The sequence below is a fragment of the Mizuhopecten yessoensis genome, unplaced genomic scaffold, assembly GCF_002113885.1.
Source record: "Mizuhopecten yessoensis strain PY_sf001 unplaced genomic scaffold, ASM211388v2 scaffold10893, whole genome shotgun sequence".
Taxonomy (NCBI): domain Eukaryota; kingdom Metazoa; phylum Mollusca; class Bivalvia; order Pectinida; family Pectinidae; genus Mizuhopecten; species Mizuhopecten yessoensis.
In genome coordinates, this window is record NW_018408774.1 from 201,669 (window position 1) to 226,695 (window position 25,027).

The 25,027-nt window shown below is 35.6% G+C and overlaps 2 protein-coding genes across 2 annotated transcripts; both read left to right on the plus strand.

Moving 5' to 3' along the window:
- Positions 1–80: 80 nt before the first annotated feature.
- LOC110463374 (acidic leucine-rich nuclear phosphoprotein 32 family member A-like) lies at positions 81–8,666 on the plus strand. The gene is made up of 6 exons (XM_021517909.1): positions 81–205; positions 3,020–3,085; positions 3,537–3,760; positions 4,344–4,743; positions 6,504–6,594; positions 7,157–8,666. The coding sequence occupies exons 1-6, from the start codon at positions 114–116 to the stop codon at positions 7,262–7,264; spliced, it is 981 nt and encodes a 326-aa protein (XP_021373584.1). The 5' UTR covers positions 81–113; the 3' UTR covers positions 7,265–8,666.
- Positions 8,667–16,175: 7,509 nt separating this feature from the next.
- Positions 16,176–24,476, plus strand: LOC110463370. Its single transcript, XM_021517900.1, has 10 exons — positions 16,176–17,458; positions 17,664–17,723; positions 18,101–18,153; positions 18,631–18,775; positions 19,040–19,244; positions 19,518–19,933; positions 20,294–20,408; positions 20,926–21,058; positions 21,660–21,884; positions 22,382–24,476. The coding sequence occupies exons 1-10, from the start codon at positions 16,535–16,537 to the stop codon at positions 22,491–22,493; spliced, it is 2,388 nt and encodes a 795-aa protein (XP_021373575.1). The 5' UTR covers positions 16,176–16,534; the 3' UTR covers positions 22,494–24,476.
- Positions 24,477–25,027: the final 551 nt, after the last annotated feature.

Genomic DNA, 25,027 nt, shown 5'->3' on the forward strand with positions numbered 1-25,027 from the left:
ATATTTATATATTTATAATAAATAACTGTTCTAACTTGTTTGACGTTGTAGTTTCTGTTTATAACTTCCGGTCATAACATTGCAGTGCGTTTGGGTGGTCCACACATGAAATCATGGAATACCAGGAGGAAAAACTGACCGAAGCACTCGTTCTTGCCAGGACAAGAGCAATAGACCTTGAAAGCGTCACGAAATTAAATTTCTGGTAAACCTTATTGAAATGAAATATCTAACGTTGTTTTGACTTGAAGTGAAACAAAACACTGGAGTTTGGAAAGCAAAAATTAAAATAATTTACTTAGACAATACTCAGATACCTCTATAGGATATTTATTGGATCTGTAAGAGTCATTATTGATTAAATTATGTGACCGTAAATTCTTCTGATCATCATCGATCGCGGCATATAACATTTGTCAATCAGCACCAATATTACTGCCATTCACAGGCGCCTGCATCTTCACTGTAAGGTGACAGTACCCAAATCCGATCAACAAACCATCATTTTATTCATTCATTGAAAATTCTGAGAATGAACTATATTACTTTATGGTTGTATCAAAGGAAGTCTATCGATGGGTGTTTATACAAAAAAAAAATAGCACCCCAGGCTCAAGTGAATTATTTTTAGAACGCTCTGAAGTCGCCTATCAGCGGTTCCATTTTTTGCGAATGTCAGGACCCAAATAATCGGAACAAGGCTTGAATTTTGCAGTATCTTACACTTCAAATGAACAACTTCACTGTAATGTTACACATGTAAACCAAACAAGAAATAGAGTAGTGTGCTACCACCGACGATTGAACCAGTGATCCTCAGCCTCCTAGTCCACGGCTGTGCTAGTCGAGTGCAAGAATATATCCCTCGAGTGTAAAGCTGAAACAGTGACCATCATGCATCCTATGCTACTCCAACAGTGTTAGAGGTTTTGACAGGTGCAGTGTAACCGGCAAAATCATATATTCGATAGAAAAGGGCCGACCAGTGGCCTCTTATTTATAGGAGAAGTATCCTATGTACAATTAAAACCTCCGACAAATGAATAAAAAAGGGGTTAAATTATAGACATTGGAACCTGATGATTTCTGTACAAAAAAAATATTGTTGAAAATTATCGAAACAATTTTAATGAAGTGCAGTAATGAAATGTCTTATAGAAACATATATAACACCCATACTGAAATAACTGAATACTGATGTGGTAGATTTTAATTGTACATAGAATTACAGTCACTTTCTAGCTTATTGCTAGAGGGACTTTCCACACTCCACGGTGGAAGCACATACATTGCTCTTTTTCCAAATGGTGACCATGGTCTTTGTTGTGTGTGAGGGTGAACACATTTAAAAAGGGGAAGTAATGCAGCTGATTTTATAAAATTATGGTTGCCTTATTAAGAAGTCTACAGTTACAGGTTTGATATCCCCTGTTGGGTTAGATATCCCCTGTTGGGTTTGGTATCCCCTGTTGGGTTAGATATCCCCTGTTGGGTTTGGTATCTCCTGTTGGGTTTGATATCCCCTGTTGGGTTAGATATCCCCTGTTTTAAAAGCGCTACTCTCTTTCCTGTTACACTGAGGCGTCAGTATCCCATCCCAGTATCCCACCACCCAACGAGACTGAAGAAATAAACCAATCCAAAATGACTGCTGGAAGCTGAAACTTTTGTTCGATTTGAGAGAACTGTTCATTATTTGTGTAACAGGAGAGGAAAAATGCACGGCCAGACCATGGTTAAGTTTAATACCTTGATTAAAATCCTTTAATAAATATAAATGAGTACAAACCTAACATCTCAAAGATTAAAGCATAATGTCTGTCAATAAAAACACAAAGCAAATTGTTAAAAGTACTGTATCTCCCTATTTGTTAATTTTATTTGTATTGAGTAAACATTAGTGTAGTAGTGTCAATCAAAATATCCACATATATCCACACATATCCACACACATGTCCACATATATCCACACATATCCACACATATCCACATATATTCACAAATATCCACATATATCCACACATATCTACATATATCCACACATATCCACATATATCCACATATATCCAAACACACATACCCACACACACATATCTACACATATCCACATATATTCACATATATCTACATATATCCACATATATCCACACACATATCTACACATATTCACATATATCCATACATATCCACATATATCCACACACACATATCCACATATATCCACACACACATATCCACACATATCAACTAAGAGGTATATCCTAATACTTTGACTGGTATATTCTCTTTTTGTTATGCTTCAAGTAGTTCCCCATCCAAATACCATTCTTATGTTAATTTTTTGAAGATTGTTTCATAAATGTTCATGATATATGTTGATAGAATACAGTATTCTTATTGTAATAACACACATACGGAAATGAACCCTAACATATCTATTGCACTTCAGTAAAAATTCCAACTGATGCTATTTTGTGGTGCTGTAATTAATAACTTTGGGTCGAACATGGGTGTTGGCCAGTGTGCTTATTGAAGGATAAGTTTGGTATAAGGAGGCACAGTAGTCTAGTGGTAGGACGCCGGGCTCGCGACCGAAGGGTTGCGGGATCGAGGCACGGCACTGTGTTGTATCTTTGAGCAAGTTACTTAACTCAGCTTGTTCCAGTCTACTCAGCTGTAAATGAGTACATGGTTGGGCAGTGCTAGAATTGTAGAACACTAGCTGTGAGTGCCGAAATGGCAGCACCGGCTGTATGCTCCTCATGGAGTTTAGAAAGATATTGGCTGGTTGCAAAGGCCCTATAACCATGGATAATAATTTGTGAACCGCTTTCAGACGACCTACAAACTAGGTTATGATTAAGCGGTAAATAAGAACCTCAAATTATTATTATTATTATTACATTCTAGTATGACATATCACTATACAGTTTATGTAAATGGAAGAAACATTATATATTGCATGAAACATGAAAATATGAGGTTATCTTTTATGAAATTTTCTTTATTTTATGTACAGGGGTTCCGATATTGACAATGTCAGTGTGGTACGCAAAATGCCTAACCTAGAAGTATGTAGCCTGAGGTAATTATACATTTATATATTAACCTGTCAAAGATCACGTGATAACTATGGAGCATCATGATTTATGTACAGTTTATGATTATAAAATCTGTATGAAAATTGTATTTATTATTTTCTTAAGATGTTTAATGTTAGTATAATTGACCAATTCATAAGTCTCTATTGGCAGAAACATTACAATGTATAATGAGATTGTTATTGAAATGAGGTAGATTTCCTTAGAGTGTTAAATATTGGTTGGTTGGTCAACATGCAGACTGCTTGTACATGATTTGTGTGTTGACATGTACACTAGCTGGTAAATCTACCTTTGTTTTTATCTAACTAAATGATAAGGATGTTATATACTTGACTTACAAATCAAAGCCATCTTTTTAAATCATATTTGATTTTAAAACAGTCATCTTTGTCTGATATGCACAAATCAATGAATTGTTAATATCGTTTACAGTGTCAATAGCATTAAGACGTTGGAGGACTTTTCCTACTGTCCAAATTTACAAGAACTTTATATTAGAAAAAATAAGATTGAAGACCTATCAGAAATCAATCATCTTGCCACGTTGCCACGGTTACGGAATCTATGGCTTGCTGACAACCCATGTGCGGAGACAGAAAACTATAGATCAAATGTTCTCAAGACACTGCCAACCCTACAGAAATTAGACAATATTGGTAAGTCTGTCTCTCCGTCGATCATGGTGTGCAGATCGGTGATACTTATTGATATATTATCATTAAATATTGTATTTAGCAAATCTTGAAATTGTGTTTCCCTGTTAATAATGTATGAATACTCTTGTCTTGTTAAAACAACTGAATCACATTTTGGCCCAAATCGTGTAACTTCACTGTACATCTAGTATACACTGTTCATGGCCATTTCCAAGTTTGTCTATATATGCTTGACTGGGCATGTTATTGTATGGATTTGAATTGTCTTTCCATATGCTGTAAAGTACTTTAATTTCACTGTGTCAGATTTTTGCGTTTTCGTACCTGGAACTTATTCGCTGGGTCTTAAATTCACATTACTAGCTAGGTGAGCATTTCAAGCCTCTTGGATGCGTTAACATTGTGGTTTAATGATGTCAGAAGCATTCAAAGTGGGATGAAGTTACATACATTGACCTTTTGGAGTCATTATTTAATTCATGAAATCATTAATCACCAATTTTATGATGTATCAGGGTCAGTCATTGCCATCATTAACAGTTGTTATTAGTATATATATTATATATTGCCTTACTCCTTTCAGTCGTAACAGAAAGTGAAAGATCTGAATTTGCTGATACTGAACTGCTTGAGAACAACACTGAGGACCCGGACCCTGAGACGACAGGTGCAGGGATCGCTGGTATAGAGGATTCAAGTTCAGACCTCACAGAAATAAAGGATGACAGAGAACCAGAAACCTCGTTCGTTGATAAGGATCCAGAACTGGCCGGAAACTCGAGACACATGAACTTAAATGGTGATAGAGAGGCAGAGAAATCTCCTGATGAATCTGAAACAGAGGTCAAGGCTGAAACAGAGGTCAAGGATGAAACAGAGGTCAAGACTGAAACAGAGGAGAAGTCTGAGGTGAAGGACAATGACCCAAAGCCACATAAAAGTGCTGCACTGGATCCTGTAACACTGACATGGGAGGAAACAAAGTGAGTCAGACTAGTTTCAGTGGTACTGTATAGGTAGTCCACATGTATTTGGGTTTTTGTCTCACTGTAGTCCACATGTATTTGGGGTTTTGTCTCACTGTAGTCCACATGTATTTGGGTTTTTGGCTCACTGTAGTCCACATGTATTTGGGGTTTTGTCTCACTGTAGTCCACATGTATTTGGGTTTTCGTCTCGCTGTAGTCCACATGTATTTGGGTTTTTGTCTCACTGAAGTCCACATGTATTTGGGTTTTTGTCTCACTGTAGTCAACATGTATTTGGGTTTTTGTCTCACTGAAGTCCACATGTATTTGGGTTTTTGTCTCACTGTAGTCAACATGTATTTGGGTTTTTGTCTCACTGAAGTCCACATGTATTTGGGTTTTTGTCTCACTGTAGTCAACATGTATTTGGGTTTTTGTCTCACTGAAGTCCACATGTATTTGGGTTTTTGTCTCACTGTAGACGACATGTATTTGGGATTTTGTCTCACTGTAGTCCACATGTATTTGGGTTTTTGTCTCACTGAAGTCCACATGTATTTGGGTTTTTGTCTCACTGTAGTCGACATGTATTTGGGTTTTTGTCTCGCTGTAGTCCACATGTATTTGGGTTTTTGTCTCACTGAGATGAAGTAGCGGAAGCAAGACTAAAGTGTTTTTTTCCGGCAGTGTCAACATTAAGTTTTTGCGTTTAAGTTAGGTTTACTGAAAGTATAAGTACTGGACCAACCAAAGGTGGACCATAGATCTATGCATCTTGGGTAGTTCATACCAACCCATGCATCAAATGCGGGATGCGGCCTACCTTTCATGGTCCTTTGACTTTGTCAGCATCTCCATCAACATTAAGATTTTGTGTTAAAAAACTGTAAGTGCTAGACCAACCAAACTTGGACCAGAGATGCATCTTAGGTAGTACATACCAACCCATGCATCAAATGCTTGATACGGCCTAGCTACCTTTCATGGTCCATTGACTTTGTCAGCATCTCCATCAACATTAAGTTTTTGCATTTAAGTTAGTTTCTCTGAAACTATAACTGCTAGACCAAACTTGACATGTGCATTGATGGTCAAAGCAGGCCACAGGCAAGACATATCATTCTGAATGGCTTGTTTTACGTTTCAATGACACTCAACAGGGAATCTAATTTTTGGATCCTTTTATGGCTTCTCAAGAAATTCACTTATTAATGAAAGTGCTCCATGAGACTATGCAAATATAGAGTAAGGTATGAATGATTACTGGAAACCATTTGTTGTTGATGCTACTTTTATTTATAAATGTGTCAGATTTCAACAGGAATTGGTTTGCTACTGAAGTCATGAACATGAGTCAAACTATGTTTCCAGCCAATTTTCAAAATTTATATTTTCATTGAAGGCCATAAAGGAGGGTTTTCAATTACAAAAATATTTTAGCCAATCGGGGCAATAACTATTTTAAATCATTTTAGCGCAGTAAACTCAAATAAAAGTAAGGATAAAAAGATCTAAATTTTCTAATTTTGTGTCACTATGCCATATGGGGGGCTGAGTGAGACTATATGGCTCAAAGGGCTTCTGCCGTCATACAAAGTAGATCACACTCATGTGTTTTAGCGGCCCGTAGATAGTTATGTAGGATATGAATAAAGTGCAAGTAGTTTCAAAAGAATTAAATATTACAATAGCTTTTGATGGATTAGAAGATACAAATGTACAAAATAGTTTTTTTTTAAATGTTTGTGTTACACTCAATTTTTATATAATTTCAGTAAAATTCGACAAGAGGTTGGATTAAAGCCGTTACCTTACGAGAAGATTACATCTACTAGGCCTGTTCCTGGTAGTGCAATGACGTCACGGGTAAGATACCATTTCTTCAGAGTTTATTTAATACATGAACATTATATGTTCTATGTAAGGGTGGTTGGATGGTGCAGTGGATAGCGCGCTTCCCTTTCACCAAGGCGACCAGGGTTTGATTACCCGATTAAATGTGAAAAGATATGGGGTCACTGCCTGACTGTGTGGGTTTTCTCTGGGTACTCCAGTTAAGAACAGACACACACCCCTTACCTTACCTAGGCATGATATAGCTAACATGGGATTACATTACCTATCAGGGGCCAAGTTAAAAAAGTATCAACAACTTACCACAAAATTTAAAATGAGTATATTTTCAAATGTATCGAAATTCAAAGCTCAAGTTCTATGTGTAAAGTTTTCTAATGATTTTCTAATGAGAAGAAGCACAAAATATTTGTAAATTCTTAGATATTTCACAAAAACATTATTTTAAAATTTTGCATTAATTCTGATTATTTAAATATTCAACAAAGCATACATAGTGTATTAAACTCAACAAATGTGTACAAGTTTGTCTTTTGTGGGTTATATTTGACTATAGCATATTGATGTGTTCCAGAATGCCCATGTACTACAGGCAGTGTTGATACTGATACGAGAGTTAGACGATGACAGTCTGGAGACGATACAATACGCCATACAGAGGAAGCTCAACCCACCTTCTTGATCACCATCGCAGCAACTTCCCTAACTACACACAACAGCACCAACAGTCTGGAGATGATACAGTACGCCATACAGAGGAAGCTCAACCCACCTTCTTGATCACCATCGCAGCAACTTCCATAACTTCACACAATGGCACCAACAGTCTGGAGACGGCCGAGTACGCTAAAAATTCATAGTCAACTAATGTGCTTCAGACTTAATGCAAAAAAGAGACAGATTCTTATTTCATCTGTTTACGTAAGATTAAACACAGTTCATATTCAAGATAACTGATCTTTTAAGTTTGGGAAATGTTACGTTTATTTAATGTTGTTATTATTGTTCGCTCCAGAAACAACAGTAATAGAGACCTGTGTGTCACTACCTTTCATTCCTATCAGTGGTAGAAAACTTAGACAAGATTGAGGGTTAGGTGGTCAACACCTTCCTTGAAGTGTAAATATTATTTTTGAGAAGACTTCAGTGTGTTTTACTGAAATGATTTCCAGGCAGGGTGAATTTGTCGACTGTTGTTTACTGTTATATCACCACCCTGGTACACTTTCCTTGTCGGGCGTTTCAAATCAAGGTCACCCTGTACTAGAAGTTATTAAACCTCATGTTAAAATATTCAAAATGCACGAAGTTCCTGTTTTATTTTGTATATAAAGATGATATTTATCAGGACATTTTATTGAGGTGCATAAATTAATTAGATATAATTATTGTTGTATATGTCTACTACGATTTTGTGTATGTGGGTTACAAGAGATTTATTACTTTTGTGGAGACAGATAACGCCTCCAACAGTGTGAATTACTTCCCTTTGAACAGGTATGATAATATATTAGGTCGCTTTTGCATATCCAGGTTGAAAAGATTCAGGTTGTGCAGAAACATTCTGTAATAAACAAACGTGCTGGGATAGGAACTGTGCCAAACTTATAGGCAGAGGTACACATACCGGGTACATGGTTTTGGAGTTTTGTGACAAATAAATGACAGTTTATGAAGAATAATTTGTCCTTCTTCCATGCATCCACCAAATTTGGTACGATATTCTAAAATATACATGTAAAGCAACCCTATTGTATGCAGAAAGTAATGTAAACTAGCTGTAGTCAGTATTTCAGTTTTGGTCAGACACCTCTTGACCCCTTGTTACGTACATACTGAATATTCCAAAAGTTGGCCTTAGTTTAGATCTGAGTCTGCCAATTTCTCTTCAGATTCAGCTGATTTAAAAGGTTGAACTGGAAACGCAAAAGGAAACTATTTTTAGAGGATTTATCACTTAATATTTTCTGTGGCTGATATTCATTTCATCCTGATCCTCAAGCATCATTTATTCAAATCAGCCCTCTACCGTCACTTTTCAAACACAAATTAGACCATCTCGTATCTTTTAAAAGCAATCTCTTTCCATGTTTCACTCCTCGCCTGACATTTTATCTTCAAATTGTTGAAGTTGGTCAGTACAATTTAGAAGTAGAAGTAGAAACGCTCTGTATTATCAACACCATACAGCATTACATGTATTGACTGAATTTAGATCTGTTCTTGAGTAATTGTCAACACATAGAATATTTCTCACATTATCTTATGGTTTATTGAGGACTTTTCTTTATACTTTAAGATAAAGTTTCTGGTTTATTGAGGACTTTACTTTATACTTTAAGAGAAAGTTTCTGGTTCATTGAGGACTTTTCTTTATACTTTAAGATAAAGTTTCTGGTTCATTGAGTTCAGAAAGTTTTCTAAGTCAATACGAGATACCTGGTACAAAGGGAGATAACTCATGCAGTTTGACGTTATCTATGCCACAGAGAGGGAGTAATGAATTAAGGAAGTTAATATTTGTGATTTTTTTCCCTGTGATTTTGTATATAATTTTATGTATATGGTTTACAGAAGATTTATAACTTAATATATTGACCATAAGTTATTGTCTCCTGTGGTTTAGTATCCATAACCCTCACTATATTGCCGTTCGAATGGTAACCAGTTCTGAGGGATATATTTCATACTTATTTTCTCCTGCCAAGAGTAGAGAGATTATCGATTGTTGACACTCATGCAGATTTCAATTAAAATGTGGATAAAAAATAAGCTCAATGTTTAAAACATTCTGTGCACCATTTTGTGAGAGGGAAATTCAAGAGTGAGTTATATAAAGTTTTCAACATTCTTCCATTCAAAATGATTAATTGTGCAAATTTTCCATCTAGCTCAATGACATTTTTTTGTCAGAAAGTAAGTAGTATGGCTTGAAGTTTGGTTTGGTTTTGAAGTTAGCAGCATTTTCCTTAACAGACAATAAGTAACAGTTAGTTGGGACTTCAGTCACATGTTACTGCATGACTCTGTTAGCAGGGAATTTCCATTTACCTCAATTAGCAGAGCACTGGATTACCGGTAGTAATTGGTAGTCTCCTGTTATACTCCTATTAGTGAGAAGTGAGTTAGTGTTTTTTGATGTTTTCAAAAACCATTCTTGCCAAATGTAATACAAATTGACTGCCTTAGTAAAATACTTTAGTAACGTTAAATGTTCTGGAATGTAATTGATCAGCTGTTATTTACAGTACTGTTGTTATTGTACAATAGATAATAGACTGCTACCAATTCATTTACTGATCACGAAACCTTTCTTATTCTTGAAAAGACCTATTTTCAACAAACTTGTGAATAAAATACACAACATTTGTGTATTGTAAAGTTTAAAAACCATTTTATTCACTGTAACTTGTAAAGACCATTTGTTCACTGTAACTTGTAAAGACTTTTTATGTACTGTAACATGTAGACTATTTTTTTCACTGTAACTTGTAGACTATTTGTTCACTGTAACTTGTAGACTATTTGTTCACTGTAACTTGTAAAGAGATAATTTGTTCACTGTAACTTGTAAAGACTTTTTTATGTACTGTAACATGTAGACTATTTTTTTCACTGTAACTTGTAGACTATTTGTTCACTGTAACTTGTAAAGACCATTTGTTCACTGTAACTTGTAAAGAATGTGTTCACCTAGTTATTTTGGCACTCTCATATTTGTGCATTTTAATTTTTAACAGATAAGTGCATTGATGAATTATGATTTAACACAATATTTAAAGCATGCAAAGTGCTGAAATACAATTGCTGCTGAGTTAAGTACAGGGTCAGTAACGTAGATGACTTCATGCTTTTAGTGCACATTTGAACAGGAATCATATTTTTGGTAGGAAACACTTCCTACACTTCCACAGTAAAACATTGTTCTTACCCAATGGACATCAGAAATTTTCCTCTATTGCCAAATAGTAACAGAATTTGGTGTACTCGAAAAAAATCTTTGTCATGGGATATTGATGTCCCAAAAAGTAATTTGTGAGATAGTCATTTACCCGGTATAACTATAACTTGGTCCTCAGAAGAAATGACTTCCATGCCTTCTTATGATTTGATAAACCTGATCAAGTCCGAGTCTACACCTGGAACGTATGTATTGTATGTGTCATTCATAGCCATTCATAGACTAGAATATCTAAAACACTATTTTGCCTCAAATTTCTTACTTTTGTTCCGTCCAGTTTGAGGATTAATCCTGCATGATGTGATATTCATTATTTGCAATACTTTTCACATTTGCAAAACTGTATTTTATTTTTTGTTTTCATTGTTTAAAATTACATGCATTTACTTCATTGTGATCTACTTGTATTGCCTTAAACTTTTCTCTGAATGTACCATTATTAATGTAAAATTCCAAGGTGTGCTCATAATAAGTTTATTTTTATAAATAGGTTTCATTAGTGTTCAAAACAACTTCATCATATCAAATATACATCGTCATCATTAAGAAAAAAGATGGTATATTTTATACCTATGTATTACTTCATCCTCTTGGCGTTTAGACATTTAGTATTTAACCCTTCCAACCCTAAGTTACTTTAGTAGACTCTGCCATGCATTGGTATGGATGAGTCCATTATGGTCTACAGTGGTGAAAGGGTTAAATGCTGCTGTTCCTCTCTGTACTTGATCTGTTTTGAGCTTAACATAAAGGAACTGCCTGTCCTGAAACTGAAAAAAATGTACACAAATGTACCTTTCTTTTCAAATGAGGTCATGAGTCAATAAAAATGTAATTTCATGTATTCCGTCTTTGCGTATTGCAGAGTTATCTTCTCTTGAGAGCAGGTATTGATTGTTATGTCATTAGTTTGAGAAAATTACGTCGTTTTCTCAAAAAATGATGACGTTACTCTCACAAACAAATGATGTAACAATCAATACCTACTATCAAGAGAAGATAACTCGGCAATACGCAAAGACGGAAAGGCTACTTTGAGAATAAATGTACATCATCATTACAATTTTTTTCTAGATACCTGTATACAGTGTAACAGTACTATATTAACATGATGTGGAGAAAGAAATACTCAACACACTGCCACATGTTGCTGGTGAGTGAGAGATGTATGTGAATGTATTATAAGTTTTTTATTCGCTCAATGGCCTTATAGTGATACTCTAAAAAAAATGTTTTATGTCAACAAAGGCAATATTAAATAACAGTTTTTACTCCCTCAATATTCCTGGTCCTCAATGGGATTGATAGACATTTTCTATAGTTTGTCCTCATTCATGCAAATCTACATGGTTATTACATGTGTCAACTTTCCTAACAATGAAAAAAAATTATACTTAATTTCTATCCACTATTAAAACATGGAATTGAGTAGCAGGCCTATTCTATTTCATTGTATTTATCGCTAAACCTGCTGAGAAGTCGTCCTCAACCATGAAAAATGCTCAATAAAATGTTTTGTTTTGTGTCTTATTATAGAATTGTGTCTTACCAGTACATTGCACATACAGTCAAAGTTAAGAAACATCAATAACATTTACAAAAGACTCATTTCCTCCACCTGGTATACAGGAAGTTGATCATGTGTGCAACCATATTTATCCATTGACAACAGATTGAGCAACCCACTGTTAAAGATTGCAAGTTTTAATTCTGTGCAATATATATATCACCATTATGTAGATGAGTGTGTGGAATTAACATTTTGTGGAAGTTATCTGTCAACAGTTTGTTGTGTACTGACAAGTACAACACTGAAGTACTTTGTACACTCACCGATGGTTCTTATCTGTCAACAAGTTGTTGTGTACTGACAAGTACATCACTGAAGTATTGTGTACACTCACCGATGGTTCTTATCTGTCAACAGTTTGTTGTGTACTGACAAGTACAACACTGAAGTACTGTGTACACTCACCGATGGTTCTTATCTGTCAACAAGTTGTTGTGTACTGACAAGTACGACACTGAAGTACTTTGTACACTCACCGATGGTTCTTATCTGTCAACAGTTTGTTGTGTATTGACAAGTACGACACTGAAGTCCTGTGTACACTCACCGATGGTTCTTATCTGTCAACAGTTTGTTGTGTATTGACAAGTACGACACTGAAGTACTGAGTACACTCACCGATGGTTCTTATCTTGTGGCTTTAGTCTCCATTTATGTTAAATAATTAGTGAATGTTCAATATACATGTACATTATTGTATGTATATATATATCACAGGTTCTTCAATCAATTCCAGCCCACTCCCTCTATAAAAATAGCCTTGAACTAGCTGCATACCTTCACCGGTGCTAGACTTGCTAGTCCATTGTTTTTTAAGTGAGAGTGGGGGTTTGATTTAAGCATACTCCGGTATGTGATATATGAAAATGATGCAAGTCCGTATTTAGTCTGATACAAATGCATGTGTGAAGGATTTAGGATATATAAGAATTGATATTTTGATGTTTGTAAAGTTTCCGTCAATCCATATATGCCCTTTATCATACTATATATATATGGTATTAATATTGTTATATTGAGGATATCTAGGTCAAAGTTACCAGTGCCTGAAAGAATGGGACCAACTTTATTGATTTGGCCTGACCACACCTTTACCATCCTCGATACTCCAGGGGTAACGCTCACTTTCACTTTATGCACCCCTTGAATATGTCATAGTAAAAATTGAAGGCTCAGTGTGCACCACCTTGTTGATGAGACAAGAAGACTAGTTTGATCCTTTGATGTACATCAGAAGAATCTCGCGGTCACGTAATGGTAAAACTTTCTGGCTTTGAAGTCGGGCGTCGCTCCTCTGTAACCTTTAAAGGACATGTATCATCCTAGTGATTGGTCAGGTATTTTTACCCGAGACCAATCAAATAGCTAGCCACTTGCCTTCAATTTTGCTATGACATATTCCAGCTGGAATGCAGTCTGAGTGAAAGTAAGCGTAACCCCTTGAGTATCCAGGATGCACCTGTTTGGACAGCATGTGAAATGTTGCTCTCCCACAATTTTTTAGGTAGGTCATTGCTGTTAGCCATACATTTATGTTTCCTACTTATTTCATGCTCATGTGGGCAAGAGTTGAAAATATGTTCCTTCTGGTTTTTGGACCAACCCAAAGAACCATTGTTGGGGTATCAGGTTATAGTAGTTTTGTGTTGATAAATAATCTTTATTCATTTTACAACAAGATGGTAGTGCTGGGGGTCTTTATGTGGGAGGAAACAAAAGTACCCGGAGAAAACCCACATGGTCTGGCATGTGACCCCCATACCAATTTATGTCTAAACGGGGAATCCGACCCCTGGCCGCCTTGGTGAAAGGCAAGTGCGCTATCCACTGCGCCACCAGACAACCCTTTGTGTTGATTTTAACACCTTGTGGGGAATATTTAAGCTGTTTTCTGCACAAGCATGTTTCAATGAATGTACTATACTATGTTTGTCAATGACCATGAAATGAGGTCTTTATCAAGACGGATGGAATTTAACCAAAATGTAAAAGTTCGCAAAATATTTCAGGTATTAATTTCTTTATGATACAATAGTTGCTACAAAGGTACGAAAATATACAAACGATCATCTTGAAATGAATCGTCATGTGATACAGATGTGTATCCTCAATAAATAATGTTTATTATTATTATGTGTGATACAGTACAACGCCTGTAATACAACTACCCGGTATATTTCAAATATTGATGAAAATCTGTGGGATAAAATATGTATCATTGTTTATAATTGTGATAAGTTTGCCTGTATATTCTGCTTCTAGTTTAGAAAAAGGTGTTGAATTATTGTAAGTTTTAATAATCTGGTCACAAAATAGTTACACGTATTATAAGTGTGTGTTTAAAATCACTGCATTTTTTAAAATTTATTTATGTAGACATCAAATCAAAATAGTTTTGCTTAATTTGGAAATTAGTTTTTTATGCAAATCAGCTTCAAGTACCTTTTTTACGGTTTAGTGAAATTAAATTACATGTATGCAAATGTGTGTATGATGTTGCATATGTCATTCTGCCTGTGTTATCAGTGAACAGCAGATTTGTCCTTCGCTTGTTATAAATAATCAGTAAAACTTATTCCAACTCATTGCCGTGTTTACTTTATTTGTTGTTGGGGCTAAATGTAGAGCAAAACAAGGCAAAGTATTGCAGACAAGGAAAAAATGCAGTATCTTATAACGATACATTTTTTCATTCTGAAAAAATGATGTCTGAACATCACTGTTTACATAATGTAATGCTAAGTGCCTCAACTCTGACCGAATATATGAATCTAGATGTATATATTTCTGAAGGAGATCTCCCTTATTCTAGGTGTCAACCTCTGAAACCTCCAATGAAGGAGATCTCCCTTATTCTAGTACATTTCCAATGAGGGAGAAAGTGCGTGAAACGCGACTGAAACTACTTCGCTCAATTTATCTTTCCCTTCTTGTGTATCAAAATAACTCCAAAAAGCATTCATTTGATTCAGACACACCTGTTATGATCATGACACGGTGACACCCTGCACTAACTTAAGGAGATCATTTGACCACATGTGAGGATGTAGATTTTGAGTTTGTGCGAGATTGGACTTCAATGAGGGAGTTCCGAGGGAGATTGGTAAATTTTGGTCAAAATGAGGGAGAGTTAACAGCTATGTATCTGTTAAAATAGGAGAGTATATATAATAAATCAGTTTATTTGTTTATTTATTTGATAGTCTTAGTGACTGGCCAACAACAATAATAACTACCCTTAAGGATATTTAATTTCTTAAGATGAATTGCTGAAATTTTACCACTTAACACCAAGACTATCATTAGCTTGGTACTGATTACAAATTCATAAGTACTAATGTACAAGAATATTTTAAATGTTGAAATAACTTGGCCCCAACGTTAACACTCATACATGTATATATAACACTTTTGTCTTTAGACTCCAGTAATATACCAGTAAACACAGTTTTACTTCATATTAAGTTTGTGACTTTCTCAAGCAGATGACATAGTGAAAAAGGTCAATATGTATGCCATGAGAGTTCGAGTGCAACGCTAAGGATATAACAAGGCAAGGGTAGAGCCAACACCGTGGTTTTCTTAATGGTGGAATAATTTGGTCCTTTGCTCCTCGTCTGGATACCCGAAAGTATGCAGGGGATTGAGTAAAAGTGAGAACATCATAAAATAGATTCAATCACAACAGGCAATGGACAAAATTATAGGATATTTCTATCCCTGAACTACTAAGGATATAAGATATGGATTTTTGAGGGAATTTCTCACACCTTGAAAGTTAATTGAAAAATAATAATATCAGTATATTTATGAATCTCAATTGCACACAGTTTAAGTCCATAATATACCAATTGCATAAACAAATTTAGAGATATTAATCACATTAATTACATTATTAAAAGGGCTAAAGAAATACCCCCTTTGGAGCCCCAGTAGGTGATGTCCGGATTTAACCGGTTTGTTTTTTGTACTTAATCTTGAAAGTTCAAGGTCGATCATTCGGAACTCATCTATTTCTATTTTGAATCGTTCTTTGATAGTAGAAAACATCCGAGTATATACGAGTAGAAATTATTGCACCACAAAGTGGCAAGGAGTTGTGCAATAACATTTAGACCCACTATATATACCCAAGATTAAAGTTGAAGAGACATCCCTTTCCAACGTCTGGGGTGGACGACACATCGAAGAGGGAACCCCTCCGTTAGTTTACTTTCTAACTTTCTTTTTCATTCCTCTCCAGTACGCTTGGTGCTTGTGAACTTTTGTTATCGCCCACATCCAAAGTGATCGAAGTCCATTACCCAACCAAGTTCATAGACATCGTAAGTATTCCGGTGAACTTTTGTTTAGTGCCAAGTTTGTTGGAAACCGTGGAGGAACTGACAAGCTTACCAAGTCAAGGGAAGTTCTATCATATTATGTTCAATAACCCTCAAAGTATTTGTCAATACTACAATACTGCGAGAGGTTGCAAATTTGGGACTAACTGTAAATTTTCACACGTCAATATTCCATCTTCTCATCCAGCAAATATAAATAAAGATGAAACAGTAAAAAGGAACTCGGAGTCTACCCCTCAATCAGCAGCCCTATATTCCAATCCCCCTATCGATCATAGCCATGAAGAAGCAGTAAGAAACACAGTTGTTACCCAATCTCCTGGTTTGGAGACGAGCAGTCACCTTTCTTTAGAAGACGCTGAAGAAAATGAAGTTAAAGCAAAGCGTTGTTTTCAACACTATAAGTATGGACACTGCCGATTTGGTGCCAAATGCAGATTTATTCATTCAGATAATTTGAGGAAATCAGACCAAGATGAAGAGAAGAAAAGCACCCAACAGGTAAAGATACCTTTACCAGAATTAGCAGCAGACACCACACCAACTGTGGACAAACATGATGGATCCAAGTCAGGGAAGAAGACGAAGACTCCCGTGACATGCCGCTATTTCATAGCTGGTCGATGCAGAAGTGGAAACAAGTGTAGGTTCTATCATCCGCGTGGAAACGAAAAATTAGGTGGTACTTCAGCTTACAAAACTTCACAGGAGGATGACGTATCCGAACAGACAAGTCCCAAGGAAATTTCTGGAAAGGGTGAATCAAAACCTTCAAAAAATCCTAAAGTTACTGTTGCCACCAGACCAGCATTTAAACCCCCAGCATTAAAGAGAGAAATTAGCCGTGACAAAGCCGGCAAGGATATCATTGAAAAACTTCAGACAACAGAAATAGCTCAGCTGAAGAAACGATTTCCTACGGATAAATTGAAGATTGTTAAAGAATCTGATGATGGCGAGAACATTTATTGTTTGAGCTTCAAACCAACTGATCCAGACTGGGTAAGTACCACTGAGATAAACACAGATGTCTTTTCAATAAAATTCCAGATATATCACCATATTAAACAAAATATGAAATTCCTGCAGGCAAATTAATCTAGTGAATACTGTCAGTACACTTGGAATGAAAAAAAAGGAAATTAAAACTTCCAAAGTTGTACATTGGCTCTGAATCAGATTTATAAAAATGTGATTTATTTTACAGCCGTTTGATGTTGATGTGTATGACATCCAGCTGACATTTCCTCCCAGTTACCCTGTTAAGGTAAGTGTAGACAACACACCTGTTAATAATGACCATTCTGTGTCATTGAATACAGAAACTTTAAAATCAATTTAAACTCTACCTGAAATTTGTATGATAAGCCAACTGACACATTGTACCTAATAATGTTAGACAAACTAAATTTTGAGACCATAATAAAGCTGTTTTATGTAAATGTAAGTACATGTAAATCAAATAAAGAAGAATAAAGAAACTTGACAAAAAGATGAGTCGGTATTGACAATACGAGTGACAATTTGTGTATATGTCAGAAAATGTTTCTTCAGTAATAGTGCTGATGCCTTTGAAATAAAATAACAATGAATTATATCCAATATATGTTTATCGTTATCTCACAATACAAAATTGGTCTTCAGATGTTCAAGGCAGAAGTACCAACAGATCAGGATCTTCCTGAAACCTTGAGAAGGTGAGTTTACGTCTTCAGACAAATCAGTAACTTTTGTGAATGCCTGTTTAATCCAGCCACCTCAATTACCAGTGAATGTAGTTGGATTGTTAGGTAGCTAGTTTAAAGAAACAATTCAGTACAGTAAAGAAAATACCAGTCTTTCCTGAAATTTCTAAATCTTAATTTTTAAATCTAATAAATGGTGGTAAAAAAAGTGAACCAGTAATGGTGGTTTCATCTTCGCAAGCAAAGGTGGATGATCCAATACGATCCGGTCTTCCTACCCTTCAAGGGTAGGTAGATAGTATCGGATCATAACCCTTGGCTAGCGAAGATGTGGTTATAATGACAATACTAAATTCAATTCCATTTATTTGCAATGTATACAATATAATTATAATATATTCGAAAATATTCATGAAAATATCCTTTATACATATATATAACTACTTGCAGTAAGAAATTAAATGATCATTTCTTGGGCTTTATTTAAAGGTATGTGGAGGCGTCCATCTGTGAGTGGTTGAACCATAAGGAGACCGAGCTGGAGAATCGTGGCGTTCTGGAGCTCACATTTCGTCCGTTCATTCACTGGTTGGACAAAGAGATGGAGGATATTGTTACTGAGGGCCTTAAACAGGTAATGTCACACCCCTTGTTATATCTACTGGATTGTGTTGTGACGAATATATTCAGCTGAGTTTCATAATTTCTTAACATTCTACTGTGTGATAATAAACATTTCTGTAAAAGGAAAAACTAAAGAGTTAATGCATAATTAATGGAAAAATTTCGGTTGTGAAAATTTTGTTAAGCAATAGGGGTCAAAGTTCACTTTTCTGAAAATGTGAACATTGAACATAAAATTATCTCGGAGTTATAAATATTCATGTGTTTTCAACAGCTTCAAAGGGAATTGATGGCCAAGGCTGCAGGCTTCGAATTCATCCCTGCCAGTGTGTTGAGGGAAAGACTAAGGGGAAAGAACTCTGACGGATCTGAAGTGGGGGAGGAGGATGCTACAGAGAGTGATGAGGACAGCGACTCGGAGAAAGACATGGAAAATGTTGTTGCTTATAGAAAGAAGGATGAAGAGCAAGTCTATACAGGTATGTTATCAAATGTTGCATGTCCTTGTAAATAATTAGAACATTACTATGCAATATGGAAAAGTGTATTTAAGTTTTGCCATTCAAATAGATATGTTAACAATTTTCATAGTTGATAAATTCTTAAAAATGTTTGATTTAGATATGAAATTAAGAAGGATAATTTCATCACAAGAATTTGTTTAAAAAAGGAGAAGTAAAAACCTATTAGAAAGTCATTAACTATTAAAGCTATGTAAACTTATTTATAAAACTCATTCCTGTGGTCCACAGGTCCGGAAGCATACAGCTCAGATGAAGATGACACGGATGACTTAGACGTTGTCACAGGAAAGTTTGAGGAGGCTAACCTAAATGCTGAAAGAAGAGGAACAGAAATCAGACTCCGCAATCTGGTGATGAAGGAGACTGTCGCCACAATGACCTACACACAGATCAAGATTGTTGTCCAGTGCTCCCGTTGTAAAAGCAACACGGACCTCATGACCCCTGTTGGTAGAGTGAACTTGATCCCATGTTTCAAGTGTCACACTCAGATGCTGTTGACTTTCCGACCAGCCATTATGCATTCTTACTCCTCCATCATGGGGTACCTTGACCTTGAGGGATGTGTTCCATTTGACCTCCTTCTGCAGGACTCGGCCTACAAACTTGGCTGCATGAACTGTAACAAGGAGACTAAAGTTGATGTAAGTATATATACCAAAAACTTTAACCCATTCACCCCTGAAGGCACACTTGAACTCTTCCAATACAAGGATTGGAATAGTTCATTACGAAATTTCAGGGGTGAATGAGTGCATATGTTCTTTCCTACTTATGATGACTAGAACTGTCTTAAAAATCTGAAGTTTTACATTTTCCGTTATTTTTTTCACCTGGAGGAGATAAAACATGGATTCAAATATTTAGAAAATTGTTTGGAAAACGAAACGGGTACATAGAGAAGTTTGCTGTACTATGATGTTGTTTTGTTTGACATATTTGAATGTTCTTCACGGTTGTACTACTTGAGATCCTGATTTATAAATACTTTTGTTTGTCCACAGAGCCTGTACCCTGGTCAGCCAATGGACACCTGGTGTAAGTCCTGCCACCAGAAACTGCGAGTGGCAGCGGAGGACGCCAAGTTCACCTTGCTGCAGTCTACAGGGGTAGAAACAGGTGGGTAGTCTTGTCACACAGGAATACATGGATAGTAAGACCTTCTTGTTGAAATAGAAGATGATTCATTTTTCTGATGTTTAATGAATAGCAAAGCACAGAAGAAAAAAATCAGGAAAATTCTGACATGTAAGCGCTGGGAATACAAACACTTTAATTTATAAAGTATGTAGTGTTCTAGGCACCTGAATTTGAGAAGGTCGGTCTCATGCATGTTTCACATCTTAATTCAATGTGTATAGGTAACCTGGGAAAACTCGGTTTATATTAGAAAAGAGACAAAAATGTTACAAAATTTGAAGCTTTTGTAAAAAAATCCTTTCTTTGAATTTGAAATGACTTGGTTTCAAGCAAGAATTTGTACAATTAAAGCATGATTTGTTGTTAAATTACTTCAAATGGCATAAACTGACATACAATTTCAGTAAGATTTATTGTCAAGTGTTTATGTTCCTGCAGAAATATTTATTCTGTTTTGTCAAGGGCCTTTCAACATCTGTAAACATTTTATCCACAGAAAAAAAAGAGGTGCATGAAGTGAGTGTCAAGAAAGTGAAACGGATCGTCAAGGACCCCGTCATCAGATTCGGAAACCCTCTCCCTGACAACGGCACCTGTAAACACTACAAGAAAAGCTTCCGCTGGTTCAGGTATTAAACCTATTAAGGATGTATATATAACTTAATCATCAGTGTAGCTCCTTACCAGAAGTTTTCACTGTAAGACAAAGGGCCACTTTCGTTTATCGTGATCAAAACGGTCGGACCAGGGTTGTTCGTTTATGAAACAATGTCGGACCTACTAATCAGATACTGTTTTCAGACGAGGCTTGACAAAGCCTTGCAAGGCCTGCATACACTTTTGCAGGTCCGCAAGGATTTATACCAAAACGTGTTACATTTAAACAAAGACAAACCTACTGTTCTGCATAAACAAACAGGCCCTTTGCTAGCATAAAGAATGATGTTGCTTTATTCCATGTCACATGGGGTCATATTCACAAATAATAAGACGTCTCGTGGTGTTCCATTCTTTTATTATACGTACAAAAAACCTGTAAACAAACAAACACACTCTTACACCCTGAACAATGGAACAGACTATAACATAAACATAGAAACTGAACAGCACAACAAGGGCTTTAAAGAAACATTTTATATTTCTGTGTTCACTGTAAAGCAATTTTACCATTAAATGTTCTTCTGTCTTCTGTAATATATCAGTTTTATTTACATTTCGCTCTCCCGACAGGTTCCCGTGCTGTGGGAAGTGTTACGCCTGTGATCTTTGTCACGAGGAGAGAGAAGATGGACATGAGATGGTGCTAGCCAATCGAATGATATGTGGCTTTTGTTGTCGGGAACAACCTTTTGCCCTTGAGAGACCATGCCTGTCCTGCGGTCACTCGATGACTAAGTCCACTACTCACCACTGGGAGGGAGGGATGGGTTGTCGCGACAAGATCCGCATGGGCAGGTGAGTTATCTAGTCTTTCCATTTTCATTTCAAAAACCTTAACCTAATACAGTTTTCAAAAACTGACTGATTAAAAATGATTAACACAAATGAAATTGCATCAAAGATATTTGATATCGCTGTTATACAAAACTTTTCATGCAATTAAACTTGAGTAGTTGAGGATGATGGGAAATATAAAACTTCAGTTTTTATATTTAAGATATTTAGATAAAAAAATGTTAATAAGATAATTTCATTGCTCAATAATGTTAAATAATGTATTGAAATTTGAACAATAAGAACCAAGTGAAGAATATTCTTGAAAATTCAAATAGATGTGCTATAGGATTTTGAATAATGTCCTTGGGTTTAGAGGATTAAGGTTAATGAATAGTGTAATGTAAATGTTAAGCAATATTTTATTGTATATTAGAACTAAAATACAACATAACTTTTACTTTTGTTTCGTTGTATATACTTTGCCAGGTGTTGTAACTGAAATATTTGTTTTCCAGGAATGACTCACAGAAATATGCAAATATGAACAAGACCATATCAAGAAAAGCGATTGAGAAAAAGCAACCAAACAAGAAGAAAAACATCAAACTTAGGCATTCTTCTAATTAGTCTACCCAGCTGTAAAATTAGACATCAGCTACAGTACATTTATTTGGACTGCCTGAACATGGAACAATTAATGTACAATAAATGAATCGGTGTGATAGTTCTTGCATTGTATGAAACCTTTTCATATCAGTTGTCAGATATTGTGAAGTTTTGTCATTAAATAACACAGCAACTTGCATACATGGGTTCCAGCCACAATCATTGGTTATTTCCGTATCTAGCAAGTATGACTAGTGAAGTGTGCTTTGTATGTGTGTGCATCAAAAAGTGCTTTGTAAATAATATTGAATATGTTAAAAAATGAGTATAGAGTTATATAATGGACACTTCAAGCTATTTGTTATCTTGTATGTAAAACTATATAAGTTTAATCCTCCCAGGGTACACTACGGCAGTATCTCCTTTAAAGAGGTAGCAAGGCTCCCTGGCAGAATGTTCACTTATTGGTTGAAACGTCAGCAGTTTGAATTATGCCAGATAATGTTTTACTCCTATTTGTCTAGTCAACCCAGCTGTACTAATGGGTACTGTGTTGATGTAACTGTTGACATTACAGTTATATAAGTAGGAAGTGTCTGTTTGACCAGAGAGGAAGTATACACATCATTTAGAAGTGTACTTCAGACAATAAAAGATTATCATTAAGATGCTGATTTTGTCATAATGTTGCTATAAAGATCGAGACAAATCAGAATTTTCATTTGTGTGAAACTGGTTAAGAATGAAGTTGTTTGTTTGATACAGTGGTACACTAATACATTGTCACCTAAAAGTTATAATAATACGTGTTTAGATTTAACATTTTCTTTGGATAAAAATTGAATTAACTCATTTACCCCTGAAAACACATTTGAACTCATCCAATTCAAAGGTTGGAATAGTTCATTATGAAATGTCAGGGGTGAATGAGTTGATAAGTTTAGGAACATTAATTCTTATTTCATGCAGTGTATTGATTTTGTTTATCATAATGTTGTGTCTCTGTATATGTATTATTTTTAATGATACTAAATCCCCACGTGGCTCTGTGGGGTGCATGTGTACAGTCTCTTTGTCTCTGGGGGAGATTGATTATCTCTAAATACCCTTGCTCCGCCCCCTAACACTACTATAGTGGGGGCCCTGAGGAGGGTCCCCGGGACAAGAGATGTTGGTACGACATGTTATATACAGTTTGACCGCCGGAACATGGCGGCCAGTTCAATGTTTGATGAGCAGTGGAGATAGTCAAGCATGCTCTTTGGAATAGATCTTTTTAAAACTAAACAGCTTTAGGGTTAAGTAAATTAATTGCAAGTTAATAACTATTTTAGGTGTTATAAATGAACTGTTTCAGTGTTTAGATATAGATCATAACAGGAATTGTGTGTCTAACCTGTACATGTATCCTTTCATTGGGTTGTCATTTTGGATTGATACTAAATATTGTTACAGTCACTTTTCAATAGAAAGTTGACTGGAAAAAGCCTTCCATCATTTGTTTGGTTGTTCAATATTTATTGTTATTCCTAAATGTAACCCAGACGTAAAATGTGATACACAAATCCCCACATGGCATTGTGGGGTACATGTGTACAGTCTCCATGTCTGCGGGGGAGATTGATTGACATCTCTAAATACCTTTGCTCCGCCCCCTAACACTACTATAGTGGGGGCCCTGAGGAGGGTCCCCGGGACCAGAGATGTTGGTATGTCATGTTGTGTACAGTGTAGCTACCAGAACATGGTGGCCAGTTATCACATTATGGTTGTGATCTTTTTTTCAAAACTGAAAGTTTTTATAAGCAATCAGCATAACAAATGGTAAGAATTCCTCTTGAGATGTTTTATATGAATTTGTACATGTACCACTGAGTGTTAAATGTGTATTGAACCAATTTCATGTGTATTATTGCTGGGTGCTTACTGCTATATGATGATCAATTGTTTAAAATTTAATGTTGATCTATTTTCAATAAATGTTAAGTAAAACCATAAACTTTGTATTGTTTGTTTTTGATTGTGTGACATATATATAATGTTTGATGTTGACCTAAGTTTTGGCTTAGCTTTACTATAACCATTCAACTTCTATTCTTTGCTTTTGCAAATGATACAAATTATGAAGTATAAAAGGTCTAATTGGCCTGTATCACTAACCTGCTATTCATGCTATTGGCAAAGGTATCGAACACAATGACCTTTTAAAGTGAGTCCAACTCCAATTTATATAGGCAAACCTGATGGCAAGCATACAAACTCTACATGATAAATACCTTGTATCATATATCTTTGTTGGAAGATTTTTTCACATTTTCTTACTCATTCAACATTTAAAGTAGCCAAGGTCAAATAAGTTGGCCTTGAATGGAGGTCAAGGTCAGAATTTCTCTCAAACACTTCATGGTCCGTTATTCCAGTAAGTTATTGATCAAATAATGTTTATCTAAGTTAATTGAATCTTCAGAACAAGTGGTTTAGATATTGTAACATATTCAACCCTTGTGACCTCAAAAGTGCATTGAAGGTCATGAATTCAAACAAACTTGATAGTC